The following is a 17013-nucleotide window of genomic DNA, read 5'->3' as shown; positions in this document are numbered from 1 at the left end:
TCCTCCTTGTTGACCTGCTACACCCAGCCAGAAACTTCATACCTCGACCAACCAGTTTGACCACCACCCTGAGGGAGGCGGTGCATGTTGTTCCTGTTCCTGCTGGTTGGATCAACAATAGCTGCGCGCCATCTGATTATTTGCCACTGCAAATCATCGGAGCTTTCTCGTCATGAAAACGATTCGCAATAAAGTTACGTTATCATTGTGTTTAAGAATAACTGGAACTTTATGAAAAAGAAAGCATTTATTTTGACAATTAATTTTTTGAGCACTGATTGAGCTGTTATAATCATCTACACAGACAAGACAGAGAAAAGAGTTGAGAAAGGAGGGAGCAAAAGCAGATTATCTTCATTACACGGAGATAAGGAAAGACACTTAAAAACATATTTTAGAAAAAAAGAAAGAAGTTTTAGATAAACACTGAGTATGAAAAATAAGGCTGTAGAAACAACAACAACAACAAAAAATTGCGAATCTTCGTTCAAATCCTCCGTTCTGGTCACTGGCCTTGTCTGATGATGATATCTGACATGTCATCAACCTTCACCAGCTCCAGGTTCTGGGAAATAAATCAAAAATCAGAAATCAATACCCGCACTTGTTGTTCCAGAACAGCTCACAGATGGGTTGAACAGCAAGCAAACCATCTGTGAGCTTTACGTCACGTGTCTTTATGTGCCCAGAAGAAACATACATTTTACATACATACATACATTTCTCTGTATGTTAATGCAGGGAAATCTGTTAAGTTAAAGGTTTCCAATGACATACAGAGTTCTCTACAGCTTTAGCGTGTGCATGTTCAACAGTTTGTGACTTATCCTTAGAGCCCATCTGTTAACCACTGGACCTGGCCACATCAATCACAACGTTACTTCCTAGTAAGCATCCAGGCGTTGTGTTGGAGTGACGCTCACCTTTTCATTAGCGAGATGCAGCAGGGCAACAAACGCCAGTGGCACCGACAGGTTCTGAGCCATACTGCTGGGTAATCTGAACCAACACAGAGGGAGAGAAACAGGAAAACAGAAACGCTTTAACAATTTTGTTTTTAAAAAAAAAAACGTTTCCGTTAATTGGAAGTCAAAAACTGTCATCTTTGAAATTAAAGTGGGATTAATTAGGGAACACTACACCAATGATTATTTGTGCGCAGAATGAACTCGTTTTCACTGGTGTCATGCAGCATGAGCACCAACTCTGATTAATATTCTTCACAAGTGTTAAAGTCGTAGTGGGCCGGGCCAGCAGGTTGGCCAGTACCTTTGAAGCAGAGTCTTTGTGGTCTGACTGAAGGCTTTCTCTCCACACACTGGAGCCTCTGCACTGTCCTCCACCTGCTGGGAACATCAAGGGGAAAAGCCAATAAAACAGACCTGGACACACAGAATCAAACAAATCCAGCTCAACCCGACTGGCTGGCTACTTTGCTCGCCCCGCGCAAACTCTCAGGACAAGACGTTAGAAATTTTATTTTTTTATTTTAAAAAGAGAGAGAGAAGTGATTTACCTGTCTAGGTTTTTCTGGGCTGTCAGTCAGCAGAGTCCACATGCTGTTCTTCAGCCTCTTCATGTCCATTTTCTTCGCTGTCTTGGCGTAGTTGATTTCTATTTTGTTCACCTTCGTAGCAAAAGTAACACAGTAAGCCTCGAAGAAATTACGAAGCAAAAACTTTTCTAGTGTGCAGAATTTGCACATTTTACAGATACAGAAATCCTTCCTGCCACATGCCATCTCACTGTACAATAAAAGCTAAATCATTGTTCTGCATTAATCAGTCCAATTTTGCACAACTGTACCGTGGCACACTTGCTGTACATATATTTACATATACATACTGTATCTGCATTTTTTGAATCTTTGCAAGGACTGCTCTAAGTTGCTTTTTATATTGACAGCATGTTATATTTTATTTTATCTTGTCTACAATTGCTACTCAGTGGTGGATGTTGTGTGTCTTGTCTCTATGCTGCTGTAACTGCGAAATAATTTCCCTGCTGGGATGAATAAAGTAATTCTATTCTAGAATATAATTACAGAGCCTAGAAAAAGTATTTGCACTGGTAAAGCATGTTCACATTTTGTTACAACCACACGCTTAATGTACTGAAATGAAATTTTATATTTTATGAACTTTTTGTTTTTGAACGTCATAAATCAATTCGAGTAAACAAACTGGAACACCAGTGTTGGACAAAATAAAAATGAAATTAAATAACTGCACAAAATCAGGTCTGACGTTTTGGACGTTATTCAACCATTTTGACCAACGCTTTTCGAAATCTGCCCCTCGTGACTTCAGTCTAAAGGTTATTTCCATTACAAAAAATTACAGAAAATCAATCATTTAATAAACTGAAATTGTATGCGAAGGTCGTAGTCCTGAGATGGAAAGCATATATTGGTTCTCAACAGGTTTTACACCCAAAAATCTGGAGTGAAAGTGTGGGGTCACAGATCACGTGATTTTTAGCAGCAGTCCTAGAATTATCACAAGTTTATTTTTCTACAATTCTTCCCACTGGTGCCAAAAGTGACTGGATAGAAAAAAAACAGAAGATGTTTCCGTCTTCCTTTTTTTTTTTTTTTAATTCGTGGAAGCTGGATGCTCCTTATTGAATAGATCTAAAGAAACCAATCACTGACATCTTATTTTAACACGACATCAGAGAGGTTTGTGTTTGTAACATGGACGCTCACCGCAGTGTGAATGCTGTTGTAAGGCTCTGTCTTTGTGTTATAGAAAGTATCAAACGGAGGCCATACCCTGTGTGGCTCAGGCACCAGATCTTCCTCCCCGTATGTGGAAACTCCCTCCAGGTCTTGCGAGGGCTGAGACAGACCGTCACCTGAAGGCTGAGTGTCATCTGAACCACCAAACCCTTCGACGTCGTCATCACTGTCACCACCCTGAAACAGAGTGGATGGCCGCTTTCATGCTGCTGTTGATCATCTAGTCAAACAGCAGCTTCAGCAAGCGTATAATCACAGCTGGACATTGTAATCTCTAAGATAAGTATGACTTTGACCATATTGCTATGCAGCTGGTCTGTTCTGCTAACGCGTACTGCAGACTCAGCAGATTTCTGCTAACATCAAGATGGCTTCCAGACCTGAAGACCAGGACAGAAGTTGGCTGTGTCGTTGGCGTTGTTGTAGTCGTAATCCCCGATTCCTTCTCCAAGCTCTCCAGACAGCCTCTTCTGGGCCTCTTGACTCAACTACACAGAGCAGAAAACACACTCTATGTCAGAACATCTAGACAATATGTCAGACGTCAAAGAATCCCCGACTTTCCAGACGTAAACTTCCAGATTTCTATGTATGTTTTCAACATCCTATGAAAGTAAGAGTGTTTATACGGGTGGTAAGGCCAAAGACAGAAAGAGAGCATGAAAGGTAAAGACAGAAAAAAGAAAGAAAGAAACAGGAAGAAAAACAGAGACAGAAAGAATGAAAGAAAAAGAAAGAAAGACAAAACAATACATAAAGTTAGACAGATAGGGAAGCAAACCTGGAAAAACATATTTTTTCCCCCCACAGTGACAGAAACTTTAAATCACATGTAATACTTTTCTAGACATGTTGGAATCCTGTTAGTATGTGTGAAGAACACATTTTTTTTATGCTCCAAGTGCCCACTTAAAAAAAAAATCCCACACAGTATAATGTGATTTAAAATGAAGACTTAATCAGTGTTTGTCTTGGATTATTGTGTGACTGTAAAGTCGTAGAACTGGAGCTTTTAAACTCCTAAAAGATTCTTTAAATGAAAAAAATACATTGAGACAAAGTTGGTGAATGTTGCCACAAGTTCTCCTGAACACTCAAATATTGTCCGATTAATCAGACTCACTCAAACATAGAACTGTCCATTATGATGCGTTACTTCTGATGTATTTTAGTTGGAAAGCAGATCAGTGACCAGATAGGGCGGATATCTCACCGAGCTGGACGGTTTGAGGCTGAGCTGGGAGAGAATCTCTGGGGCAAACTTGAAATTGGCAGGCAGGGTCGTCTTCTTGTTGCTGGCGCTGAGGGCGGACTTACTGTTAGTGGTGGCCGCCTGGAAACAAGGAGGGAAAAAATGAGACTCAAAAGACAAAATGTTTGGGAGGAATCAGGAATTCAGCCGTCTAAGCTAGCTGCATCAAGTTACTGGGCCTCACATTATTATGCATTTGTTCATGTCCCATCCGCAAACTTTAATGCATTTTATTGGGATCAAGGCATATTCTAACCATTTATGACCGTTTCGACGACGACACATTCTGATAGATTCTTGCTGCCTTTGTCAAATGTCCAAAGACTGAAGCAAAAATGATAAAGATTTATATGAAAACAGGAAACTCCCCATCCCAAGAAAACTATACTTATTAAAATTGAAAGTCTAATTTATGTTTCTGATTCTTTGTTGCTGCTAATCCTGTTTTTTGTTTTATATATATCTTTATTACTGTGTACAGCATCAGTGTCTTGAAATGCGCATCATAAAATGTATCATTATCATTAACTAGACAATAAAAACCAGTGCCTTGACCTTTATGCTGAAGCTAATCCCATCTGGCATTAAACAGCAAAAACAATTGATGCACAAAAAATGAGTTTAGATGAGGATATAAGACACTTTACTCTTTTTGAACAGTTTGAATAAATATTCAGGTGTTGGGGGTTAAGGCAGGTTTACCCTTGTGGTGCGGAAGTACGTGTCAAAGTTGACATCATCGTTGAAGTCTATTTCAAAGGTCTTCTTGGGCTTCCTTTTTCTGGTCTCTTTGTCAGGAACATGATCCACTGAAACACAACAAACAGGATTAAAAAAAAAAGCACAACAAAAACAATCAGTTTTCTGCATACATGAACCGCGAGGATCAATAAACTCTCAATTTTGAGAGAATGTGAGAGCATCATTTGCTTCCAGGTCACTCAAAGCACAAAACGAACTTGGTGTGTTAGCATAGCTAATATTTGTGTAAGGATGCAATCATGTTTACTGTTCCTTCCTCTGGAAAACACAAAAGATGTGATGGACAGAAAGAATCGTCCTTGTCAAGTCTTTACGGTGATGAGCAGGCGCACGTTTTGATTTTAATCATGTACCATTTTCTTATTAGTCCCAATTTAAAACATCACTATTTATAATCTAATACTTTCTTTTCAGGAAGTTCAATACAGCAAGCAAAGAAACGACTACCTTTTGAAATTTAAATATGGGTTTTTGTTCAAACCCATATTTCAGCCTCAAGTTATGTACATTTTTTAATTAAATCAAGCAAGAAGTGTCTTTGTTTGGAAGAAATGCAAGTGCTTCTGAAATATTGTGGTGAACGCCTATTAGCACAAGTGTTCAAAGTGTCCACTCCTTAATGTGAGTCAGGGGTTTAGGAAACCCCAGTCTGCACATGCAATAAAAACTGTGTACCAGTATTTGTTATAAATCATAAAATAAAGAGCGTGAACCATTATAGTGAGAACATGAGCGAATGTCTGGCAAATTTCTGACTGAACAGGAAGTGCTTTTCTTCTAAAAAGCTGAAATGTTCTGTTTGTATTGATTTTAGTTTATCCTATTCTGACTCAACCGCAAGTCAAGTTGATGTCAAACAGAGTTCAGTTTGAAATACATACTTATGGTAATTATGGTGATGCTACATTGACATGGACAGATCAATATAAATTGTCTATAAATTTTAGCATGTTCTACTTAAAGTTACAGTATATAATTTACTTAAACATGTTTTTTTTAACCTTATTTGTTAAAACTGTCACTAGTTGTGACAGTATGGTACGAGACGGGTAATCTGTGAAAAAAACAACAAAAATAAATTGTGAGTAGACAAGTATGACCGTCAGTGGTAAGCCCCTCCTCCTGGCTCTGATTGGTTGTTTTGGACCGGGAGCTGTGCATTCCTGCAGATAGCTATAGTAGCTCAGGGAGGACGAGCTTGATTTTTACACAGACTGTCTTGCATTATACCGTCACTTCATAGTGATCATTTTAACAAATGTGTAAAAAAAAAAGATTTGTTAAATAAAAATTGGATACTGTAGCTTCAAGATGAGTAGGAAAGTGATTCTCTTCACTCACGTTTGTGTTTCGGTTTGAACTGCCAGTATCCGGGGCCGGCCCAGGCTGCCATGGTTCTCGGGCTGAAGTAAGAATATTCCCTGGGCTGAGAGGAAAGCTGCAGACACATGGTAGCGATGTCTCCTTCTCCGATGGGAATCACGTCCCTGGAGGATCAACAGAAGAATCATCAGAAAGAAAATGGTAACCTTGGGAAAGGAGCAGAACTCAATTGTCCTACTCTCAACCTCTGCAAAGGACTTTGTTACACTTCAGTTTGAATTGTAACAAGGAGTAGTGTGAAAGTGACAATCTGAAGCTGAGAGAAGTAAACACAAAATGCTAAAAACCTTTGAGGTGAAAATGTGTTTTCTGATCAACATGCTGACGACAGCTTCACTGTTCTGTTCACAGACGGGCCAGATGTAAGGAAAAGAATCCACCAGACTGAGGAACTAGCTCATGTTTTAGCCTGTTGCAGTGCCAATCTTTAAATATTTTTACTCAAAACAAAGGTCAGATATTTAACACGTTTTTTCCCCCACATAGATTTCGATACATTAAAAATAATTTAAAAAGCAATTAATTGATGAAATTAATCGCTTTTATTAATTAAAAATAAAATACACATACAAAAAGTTCCGGCCAGTATTCCGTTTCTGGTACGCCAGTAAATCTGATGCACAAGCTGCATCCGCAAACAGCGACGTACGACGAAGCTGATTCTCTTGGCACTTAAAAAATATATATTTAAAAAATTTGCTTCTATAAATGATCTGATAGGAGGCTAGCAAAGAGTATTGTGTTTAGGCCTGTCACGATAGCAAATTTTGCTGAGCGATTAATTGTCTCAAATTATTGCGATAAACGATAATATTGTTTGAAGATCTTTTTACACTGATGTAATGGAAATGACGTAATAATGCATGCGATTTCCTGCCAAAGATAGATACACTTTATTTTCAAAAGAACACTAAACACTGGAACTGATAAACAAAATAAACAAAACAACCAAAAACAAAAATAAAATGGATTCTCAGTCTCCATTAACAAAATATTTACTTGGAAAAAAAACTAAACAACATAAAGCCAAAGTGGAAATAAATACTGCATTCAACCAAAAGAGTGCAGATTATGAAGTCTGTATACTATGTTGCCCTTCAGTAATAATTAGATTTAAATAGAGAAAATGGGCACATCGACTACTTGATGCAATAATTCACACTACATGATTTTTTGCTCCTATTTTTCCCTTTACAACAATCTTAGATCGTTGGTCTTTCTAAGATTGTGTGGTGTGTTACGGTAGATCGTTGTGGCTGCTCCGATCTAAATCAGGGGTTTTCCCCGACTGGGAGCTTAACTCAGCCTGTTGAATGTGACAGGCAGCCAATCAGAAAGCGCGAATTCTCCTCCGTGTTTTCTGATGGGAAATTACGGAGGGAAATCCCAAACAGCTGACACTGCGCAACCCGAAGTCCAGCGGACATTGGAGATGATATGTGGAAACAACATTAATGTTTATTCAACATGCAAAGAATATAGAAATGACAAGAGGAGGAGTTGGAGCGAAACTGCTACCGCAGTTGATAAACCCAGTAACTTTTCAGCTGTTCTTCGTTAACGTGACGTAAATAGGTTATAATGATTTTCATTCGGTCAGGACTTTACGCTGACACTAGCCACATGCATTGCAGGTAGATTGTAGTAAAGCATTGATTAATGCCTGGTTTTAAAATTAGTTCACTAAACTTGTAGCCATTATTTTGTGCCCATTGTTGGACACCACACGGCAGGAACGAACCCGATCGAACCGTTTTACCTAGGATTTCTGTCGGCTAATGTGTGATCTGTCAGGTTTTGAAAATGGGCCGACAATCGGCTGGCAGCTCTAAGATCATGCAGTGTGCGCTGGACTTTACACTAAGGAAATGAGGAAGGGAGGCACCGGAGTTTAGCCTTTTTTCATTCAGTCTCATTAGCTGAAAGAGAAAAAGGTCGGAAGAGCCGATAGTGCCGATAATTAAAATGGCGTCGATAGCTTTAATTTATCGTACGATTAATCGATTTATCGTTTATCGCTACAGGCCTAATTGTGTTCAAGATGTGCTAAATGGAGTTAGCCTATCACCAAAGCTATGCAAGCCTAAAATAGCATCTCAATGCTAAACATGCAGCAGGACAGACGTCCCTAAAGCTAATATAAGAGTCCACATTTCTAAAGAAGAATTTTTTTTTGTAGACTCTACATGAAAGCTGAGTGAGTATAAAAGGACTTTGAACCAAGCTGATGGTTGACTAACATAAATAACAGATTAAAAACAATAAGCAAAGGGTTTTAGATTAGAAAATGTTGCTTGTTTCGTTGTCGTTTCCGAATCCCACCACAACCCAAAACTTTAAAAAAAAAAACAGAACTGGTAATATAATAATCATGGCCACAAATATTCCCACAGTGTGGGCCGACGACATCCGTCCTCGTACCTTCCTTTGCTGGGGCCGGACGATTCGCAGCCCTCCTTGTGTTCCTTTGATCCTTCCTCACAGTCAGCTAGTCCCTCTTCATAATCAGCATCAAAGTCAGGGCAGTCGTCTTCTTCCGGCTCCGGCTCAGCATTCACGTCAAACACGTGTTCGCCCTGCTTCATCTTCTCCAGCAGCTGGTTCATGGTCTGAAGGCAGATCAACATTCAGACAGACAAGATTCACGGTTTGCTCTGACTCCGTTTATTCATTTCCAAACCAGTAATTAAAACGTTGATAGAAAATTATACGACTTTCAGCTTAGTCTGGACGTTATATTTTGATGAGCTGGAAAATGGTTTGAAAACGTTTCTTGAAGTTAGAGCTTGAAAGTCACTTAAAGGGAATAAAAATGTTAAATTTTCTATTGATCGACTCTAAGCAGAAATTGGGAAGTTAAGTAGTTAAAAAATTTAAAAAAAGAAAATGTAGATTTTTTCATATTCATTAAATGCATAAAATCTATCGAGTGCTTTTAGGTCCCTAAAAGCATTAATCAATGAATAATTTCATGCACTTTTATTGAGGTTAGTAAAAATATTGCTCTCCAAAAATGTAATCAACTATGCATCAACGTGAATAACATAGTTAATAGTTTTCTGTTAAAATTAATTTACTACTAGCTCTATCAAAAAACAAACAGCACATTCCTATTGATGTTATTCTCCTTAGAAGAAAAAACAAGAAACAAAAAATCTGGACTGACTAGTAGGTTAGCCTTCAGCTAAAACAGGAAGTCAAAAAACCAAAAAAAAATCAGATTCCACTTTTAAAAAGATAAGCTAGCATGTTAAACCTGCCTTTTTTTTTCCATGACCAGGCACAGAGCAAATCCTGTAGTTAGAATAAGAAGATAGAATGTGGACTTGAAGTTTTATCACTTTTTTTGTACTGTTGTAATAACGATAAAAGTGACAATAAGAACTATTTACTACTTTTTTCTGTGACTCCATGGAACAGAGGTTTATTTCTCTTTTAGATCAATAAGGTATTTTTGAATTTGAATTTCTGCTCATAAGAAACAGACCAATCTGCAATGGACACCAGTCACATAAAGAAGTGTGATGTGTACCACTAAAATCCACACATTGTGGCATTTAGTTATATTTTCAAAATTACTGACATTTATTGATTCAGCTTTATTGAACAAACAGTGAAAACACGTAAAAATAACGATCGGACTTTAAGGCGACAATGATAATTCAAAATTTTATGATAAGACATTTATCATGATAAGAGATAAAACGATAAATGCCAACCTCTAAATGGTACTTATAAAAACCCAGCAAAAAATATTCCTTTAAGCCTGAGATCACAACAGAAGTAAAGAGCTCTAAGATATTCTCAATCAATATCAATGGGTTTGTATTGATAGTTTTTAGAAATATATTGCTAAAGTACACAACCATGTATAGTGCTCAAATTTTAATCCACAAACAAGTGAATAAGAAGGTAGAGCTGGATCTTTCCACTTTAATAAAATAACTCAACTGGTAATTAAAGGCGAAAGTGAGCGCATTCTGGTCGGGAATAATTCACATCTCTTCTAAAAAGATTTTCAAAAGCACGTATTTTAGTTTGATGGTTCCTCTGACCTGCTCAGGGTTCCAGCTTGTGAATGAGAAGTCTTGCAGTGAGGGGCAGATGCAGCTCTTCTGCTGGGAACGCTGCAGCGCAGCTGGCAGGAGCACAGCACCGAAAAACAGAGAGAACTTAGCATTCCTTACAGATATCAGCTCCGAAACGTGGCTCAAATATTCAACTAATGTCACAGGGCACCACAAACGTCCATTAAGATGTACCGGTACTCTTTTTGTACTGGTTGCTGTGTTTTTTTTTACCCTTGAACAGTGATGCAGAAACTCTCTGTGGAGTCGGTGGAGAGTAGGAGGGTGTGGACTGCAGGAGGGTCATGTGTGAGGGAAACAGCAGCTCGCAGCGACTGCTCTCACTGAACAGAACGGATAGAAAGACCCCCGCTGTGCTGCTCTCATCGAAGGATGAGGCCATCCGCTGAAACATGGGGTCCACCTGGGAGACGAGTCAAAGTTAGAGAAAGGATCGAGCTGAATTACCGCTACAAAGTAAAAGCCGGTAACAGAGTCAAAGAGATCATCCCTTTATGTTAACGGCTGAACAAAGGTGCAGCGGCCATGTTAAAACAGGAGTTAAAGAGAAAACTGAATGCTCTGACATCTGCCACCACCCAACGTTTGGCGAATATAAAATGATTATGCGGTTTCAATCACTTGGAGAATCAAGTATCTGAGTGGTAGTATAGAAACAGTAGATAATGAAACCACCACAATTGCATTGTGTTTTCTCCCCCAACATTGGTGGAATATTGATAAAGTTTTGCGCATTTTTGTAATGGAAATGTACCTTCTCTCAGGGAAAACCAGGACTGGGCAATATGGCATAAAAATTTTATCAGATTTTCTTTCATGTCAGATTTAATTTTAATAGATTTTTTTTCCTGCTTTCTTTTCTAAAAACAAAATTACAAATGAAAGAAAACATTTTCAAAAAGTGGCTTTTATTTCAACCATCACTTCTGTGTACGACAGAGTATTAGGGCTGCAAGACTTTTTGCTTAAATATGAGAATGTAGGGGCGTGCTGTGGTGGCGCAGGGGGTTAGCACGCCCCACGTTTGGAGGCCTTAGTCCTTGACGCGGACGTCGCGGGTTCGACTCCCGGTCCCGACGACCTTTGCCGCATGTCTTCCCCCTCTCCTCACCCTCCTTCCTGTCTGCCTACTGTCTAAAAAATACAAGCCACTAGCACCGCAAAAACTCTTCAGAGAAAAAAAAAAAAAAATATGAGAATGTAGTCATAATATTAGCAGAAGAAAGATGCAATTTGTACCAGAATGTCCTAAAATTACAAGAAAAAATTAGTTTCAATTGGAAAAAAAGCGTGGACAATTAATTTTTTGGAGTTGGAGTTCTCATAAAATTACAACTTCTGTTAATACTACTATTATACTCTTGTAATACTATGGGTTTTGATCTCATAATTTTTTTTATACCCTGGTCAAACAAGATGGCGGCCAAGGGCGGGACAATATCACTCTGAACTACGGAAACCCAGGGTGTGCATTAGCAGAACCACCCCCCCTCCCAAAAAACAAACAAACAAAAAAAACAACTGATTTTGAACCGATTTATCTCCCAACCACAGAATAAAGTGAGGAAAATCAAGTACTCCTAAACAGAAAGCAGAAGAATGTGTATTGTAGACAACAGCTCCACTTTTACCTCACATCTCCTCTCAGAATCTGCACAGTTGATGTTGCTCAGGTTCTGCTCCACTGTCTTTTTAGGAGGCCTCTTTTTCTTTGGCTGCTTGGCAGTCATGTCTCCTCCAGCTGCCTTGTCTCCATCCACGTCCTCATCTTTCAAACCGTGATCTGCATGAGCACAAAAAGCACAAGAAGAAGGATAAATAAATGACTAAGAGCAGATTGTTTGGACATATTGCAATTTTATAGCACAATTGAGTTACTATGTAAACTTCAGTTGTTTAAAAAGTGCTGTATACATGTCAAATAAAGTTTATATTGTAAGTTAACGCCTTGAAATTGGGTCTCTGTTTCTTTAAGAAGCTGCTGCTCTTCCTGACACTCTGTCTTCAGGAAGTCACCATAGCATGGCTCCTCTATTAACCCTTTGTCAATGTTTTTACCAGCATTGCTCTGAGAAGTAGCTCCTATAATGAGCTCAGCAGAAGCTCAGTTCTACCAGGTGTTTGCTAATTGCTGCTGGCTAGTCTGAAGGAGCTGAGTGAGAGAGTCAAATTGGAAGGCTGCTCTGGGAAACTTTGAAACTGCAGCTCCAAGAAGGAGCTGTGTCTCGAAGGCGGGGCTTGGTCCTTTTACACAGCTAAATGGTTGCCACGGAGATAAAAAGGACTCTTCAAACATGCTTGAAAGAATCAAGGCAACACTCCAGATATGTTTTTGATGAGAGAATATCATTGTAACATGATGGAGGGCTTAAAACAAGTCAATTTCACATAATAATGGTCCTTTAAATACACACAGCTTCTTGTGCATTATTGTGAATAGTCACCTGCTACTAAATACATCCATATACACCATCACACACACAAGTGAGATAACCAAGAATAGGATACAGCTACAAGAGAACTAAATTATTGAAGCAAGACTTAATAACCAAGAGACACTGGATCAACTGAACATGATTACAGTGAACCCTCGTTTTTCGCGGGGGTTGGGTCCCAAAAAGAACCCGTGATAGGCGAAATCCGTGAAGTAGTAACCTTTATTTTTTACAATTATTATGCAGCATAATTAAATACTCTATATTGAAACCAAAGAACAAAACCTGTTTTCAGGACCAAGCATTTTTTTAACAAATAGAACGCTTTCTTACAAATAACTACAGTAAAATAATCATTTTAATCATCAATACGAAGTACAGTAGGACAAATTGTGACTCGCTTATTTCACTGTGCCTCTGTGGCCTCACTTTGCTCTGTAGTGTCTTTTTCTTCTGAAGCCTGTGGTGCAGGTGTGTTTTTTCGAGAGAAGAACATAGTTATCGGTAGTTGTTGTTGTCGCTCTTTTTTTATTCTGGGCAAAAATATTTGCCAAATATTGCCACGCTGTGTTACGTATATTTAAATACCGTAACGTTATTGGCACGTTACGGTATATAGAGAAGAAGCACGGAGACTGCTGAGCCAACCAGGACGCAGAACACAATGCACAGTGAAAAAAAAACTGCACAAAAAAATCCGCGAAGCAGTGAAAGGTGAACCGCGTTACAGCGAGGGTTCACTGCATTAATACACGACACGCCCCCTAGTGTTTAGGACAATCACCAAACAGAACTCAATGCTGGATTCTCACCTTCTCCAGGTTTCGTTTCAGCCCCAAGACCGCCCAACACTCTGTAGGCATCAGCATGAACAGCATCCACTCTCACAGCATAGATCTTTGTACTGGCATCCAGAGTACCAGCTGCCACCTGTAGACACAAACAAAACACAACTTGCATGATAAAAATTCACAAAAACTTCTGTGTGACTGCACTCTATAAACTCTAGAGTAGTTAGTAAAAACATTATTCAATCTGTTGGGGTGTAAAGACTTACACCAAAATCAAAATGCTTTTCTTAACCAAAATCATAACAATACAAGCAGTTTCTTTAAAAACCAGAACATTCAGCGTGTAATGCTCATTTTTCTTACTCAACACTTAGCATTAAATGTAAATATTATCCTTCACGTTTGTTATACTTATAGCAATGACAAAGCAGTAGTTTTCAGGAGACATACCTTGAAGTTGGTGATCTCAGAATCCTTTTGCTTTAGAATATCGGCCATGTAATCAATCAGATGCAGACCAAAAGCATTTTTGGTGGTGATTTTCTGAAGACGAAAGCATTAAAAATAAAAACCTAGAATCGTACTTAGTTTTTATAAGTGAAACTTTCTCATTTGAATTCTTTTTTTTTTTTTTTTTGCCCCTTTAGGCACAATGTTACAAAAAGCCAAAACATGTTTTTGTTTCATACGTTGAATCTATACAGGCATTTTATAGGCTTTTTTTGAAAGCATAATTTCAAAAATTAGTAAGAATTATGTATGTAGCACTGAAGAAAAAAAATTCTCATACCGCTTATAGAACTATTGATCAAATCCATGTAAAAAAAAAAAAAAGAAGAAAGAAGAAAAGGGGTTACAACCAACTACCTGTTTGTGATAAACCCACTGTTCACTTTTGATTTTATGATTACTGTAGGTCTATGTTTCATAGTTTTGTAGGATGTGGTTACTCTTTTAGATGAAGGAAGGACGAAAAAAAAAAAGCCAAAGAAATAACATTAGAAAGTTAGAAAAAAGAAAAATATTGAAAAAAAAAAATTATGAAAAAAATTAGAAATAAAAATAGTAAGAAAGAAAAAACAGAAATCCATAAAATTAGAAAGAACAAAAGTTCTTTACAATTCATTTTCACTTTTATTTTCCATAAATGCAGTGCAGGCAGTCCAGACAAACTTACATTCTCAGTTGAAAGCTTTATGCATGTGGAGTAATGCTCTGAGATCTGAGCATTGGACAGCTTGGGTACAGCAGCAGGAGTCCCCACGGCACTGGACAGAATAAACGACAAACCCATCGAAATAGCAACAAACATGGCAACCCGTCAAGCTGATAACAGCGTTTGAGTGCAATATACAAATTGCCAGTTACGTTTCCTGCTGATCTCCACGGCTCACCTGTGAGACCCAGAGTCAGTGAAGGATGAATCGTTGGCAGCTTGAAGGTCGATCACTCTTGATCTCCTGCGCTGCCGGCGTTCCTGCTCGTCGTCGTTGCCAGGGAAGGCAGCCAGCAGCGGTGTGCTGCAGGCTGCCGGCGACAGACCTTGGTTCTTGTTCAGAGAGGATGAGTTCCATCCCGGACGGACCCGGGAGACGGGCGTGCATGTCGCACTCATTCTGTCTGGGCGCAGAAGAAAACAGATGATACTTTGTCCTTCACAAGAAGATGAATGAGTGACGAAAGATGCTACACTTAAATACAGAAACTTTACGTTTATACTCTAAAAAACACATTTAATGTATATGTGAAAAATGCCAAGGCTCAGGATGACTTAAAAACAGAAACCTGATTTAATAATGTTTGGCTTGGATTTGCTGAATTTCCACTTGGACGGATGAAAAGATGAATCAGACTGAAAGCCACCTTTGCGGCAGTGTTTGCAGATACACTAGAAAGCACTGAAGAATTAGAAAAAAGCTTCCAAAAATATGGAAGTTTTGTTCAAGATCAAATTCAGGCTCAAATTCTGTAATTTTCAATGTTTAAATCAGCAGAGTTTCCCCTCCATTTCAGGTAGTTTCACTGCAGAATATTTATCAGTCCTAAAGTTTTAAACACAAGTGAACAAAAAAAAAAAAAGGTTGCTAGACTGATGGATGGACAAACAGTTTGAAAGACTGACAGCTGGATAAATTCAAAAGTGATGGATGAACGTACGGAAGAATAGATGACATAGACACGGAAGGAGTGATGAACTTTTATTTATTTTTTTTAAACCATATTTATTTTTGACCTGGTAACGGCTACCTCATAATACATGCACAAAAATAAAAATAAAACAAGCGCAGTCAATAGATGGAGAAGCTCGTGGATTAAAGAATGACTGATGAGCTGGCCGTTTTGATAAATTCAGGGACGACTTTCTTGGGAGCAGAAACATTTTCCATCTCATAGAATCGCCCTCCACTACCAAAAGACGCGACTCGGGTGATAACCACCAACAGAAGCGGCTTTAAATCAGTCAAATGTATGCAAAGAATCTTATTTTCGGTAATTGTTATGCGTCATACTGTCTGAAAAATGCCAAAAAAATATAAGATAACCGTAATATTTGTTTCAGCAAAGAAAGCCTCACCTCATGAAAGCTTCTGGCCGAGCTCAAACCCTGCTAACGTTATGCTAACTCAACGCTAGCATAACAACCTGAGCTTTGGTATAAATGTCTTCTCATTGTTTGCTGACTGTCTCACTAGAACAGAAGAACTTCACAACACAACGTACCTTATGGGTTCAAAGTTCTGACGAGGCCCTTCAGACGGAGGACACTTGCTTTTGAATTTTAACAAAAGGAGAGAAAGGAGCAGCACTTTCTGAATTCCTGTTCAGCTTTTGAATTTTTGCGCCGGACGGTTTACGTAATAGAACAAAACGTCATGACGTAAAGCCGTCCCCGGAAGTAGGATGCTCCAGTATTTTAGTTTATTTTTCTCAATGATCTTAGGTGTAAAATGTCATGTGTTAACTGCACTCTATCGCTAACATTTCAAAAAATAATCAAATTTAAGCTAAATTATATGCAACAAATATGGATTTATGATTATATACCTTCAAAATATGCAGCAAAAATAATCCATAATTTAAAATGTAAATTATTGGGTGTGGTTGTGAAGTGCAAACATTTGAAAAATTCACTGTGAAACCCAGAAATAACAATATAAACCCTAATTATTGAAGACAAAAATAAGCATTTGTTAGATAAAAAATAAATTAAGAATTAATAAATAAATAAATAACTAAAATGGCTGCTCACTAGATGGCAGTAAACTCCACAGCCAGACTTTTAACCACCAACTCTGCTGTTGTGATTAAATCCTGCATTTTCTTACACGTCTCTTCCCCACAGTGGCAACATTTTAATAAAATGAATATCATTTAAATAAAATATTCTATTTTTTCTGTTCTGGCATACTCATACCAAACCATGGAACAAATATTAATATCAGCAAGGATGACCTGAGTAAATATGAAACCCTAGTTTTTCAATAATGTTTTCATCTATTGTGAGAGTCTGGGTGCATGTTAAATCACACCCAGGCCTTAGTCTGACTGGTGCCCCCCCCCC

The 17013-nt window shown here is 38.4% G+C and overlaps 1 protein-coding gene across 2 annotated transcripts; it reads right to left on the bottom strand.

Moving 5' to 3' along the window:
* Positions 1-228: 228 nt before the first annotated feature.
* Positions 229-16294, bottom strand: ncaph (non-SMC condensin I complex, subunit H). Of its 2 annotated transcripts, none has more exons than XM_032579772.1 (18): positions 16173-16294; positions 14846-15071; positions 14629-14719; positions 13902-13994; positions 13473-13590; positions 11857-12008; positions 10439-10628; positions 10193-10275; positions 8559-8746; positions 6096-6241; positions 4695-4801; positions 3954-4073; positions 3121-3228; positions 2774-2917; positions 1517-1627; positions 1270-1346; positions 924-999; positions 229-565 (listed from the first exon to the last, which is right to left on the bottom strand). In XM_032579772.1, exons 2-18 carry the CDS (start codon positions 15064-15066, stop codon positions 506-508), a joined length of 2085 nt encoding a protein of 694 aa, XP_032435663.1. In that variant the 5' UTR covers positions 15067-15071; positions 16173-16294; the 3' UTR covers positions 229-505. The 2 variants fall into 2 exon arrangements, with proteins under 2 accessions (XP_032435663.1, XP_032435664.1); XM_032579773.1 differs by having other exon boundaries at positions 14846-15067.
* Between the last annotated feature and the right edge of the window lie 719 nt (positions 16295-17013).

Source organism: Xiphophorus hellerii, chromosome 12 (assembly GCF_003331165.1).
Source record: "Xiphophorus hellerii strain 12219 chromosome 12, Xiphophorus_hellerii-4.1, whole genome shotgun sequence".
Classification (NCBI taxonomy): Eukaryota; Metazoa; Chordata; class Actinopteri; order Cyprinodontiformes; family Poeciliidae; genus Xiphophorus; species Xiphophorus hellerii.
This window is presented reverse-complemented; position numbering and strand designations above follow the sequence as displayed.

Excerpts from the sequence above, each read along its gene's own strand:
- ncaph (XM_032579772.1), bottom strand. The coding sequence starts at position 15,066 with ATGAGTGCGACATGCACGCCCGTCTCCCGGGTCCGTCCGGGATGGAAC. Across the intron at positions 13,591-13,901 it reads CTGAGATCACCAACTTCAAG|GTGGCAGCTGGTACTCTGGA; the intron begins GTATGTCTCCTG and ends TTGTGTCTACAG. Across the intron at positions 10,629-11,856 it reads ATTCTGAGAGGAGATGTGAG|GTGGACCCCATGTTTCAGCG; the intron begins GTAAAAGTGGAG and ends CTCGTCTCCCAG.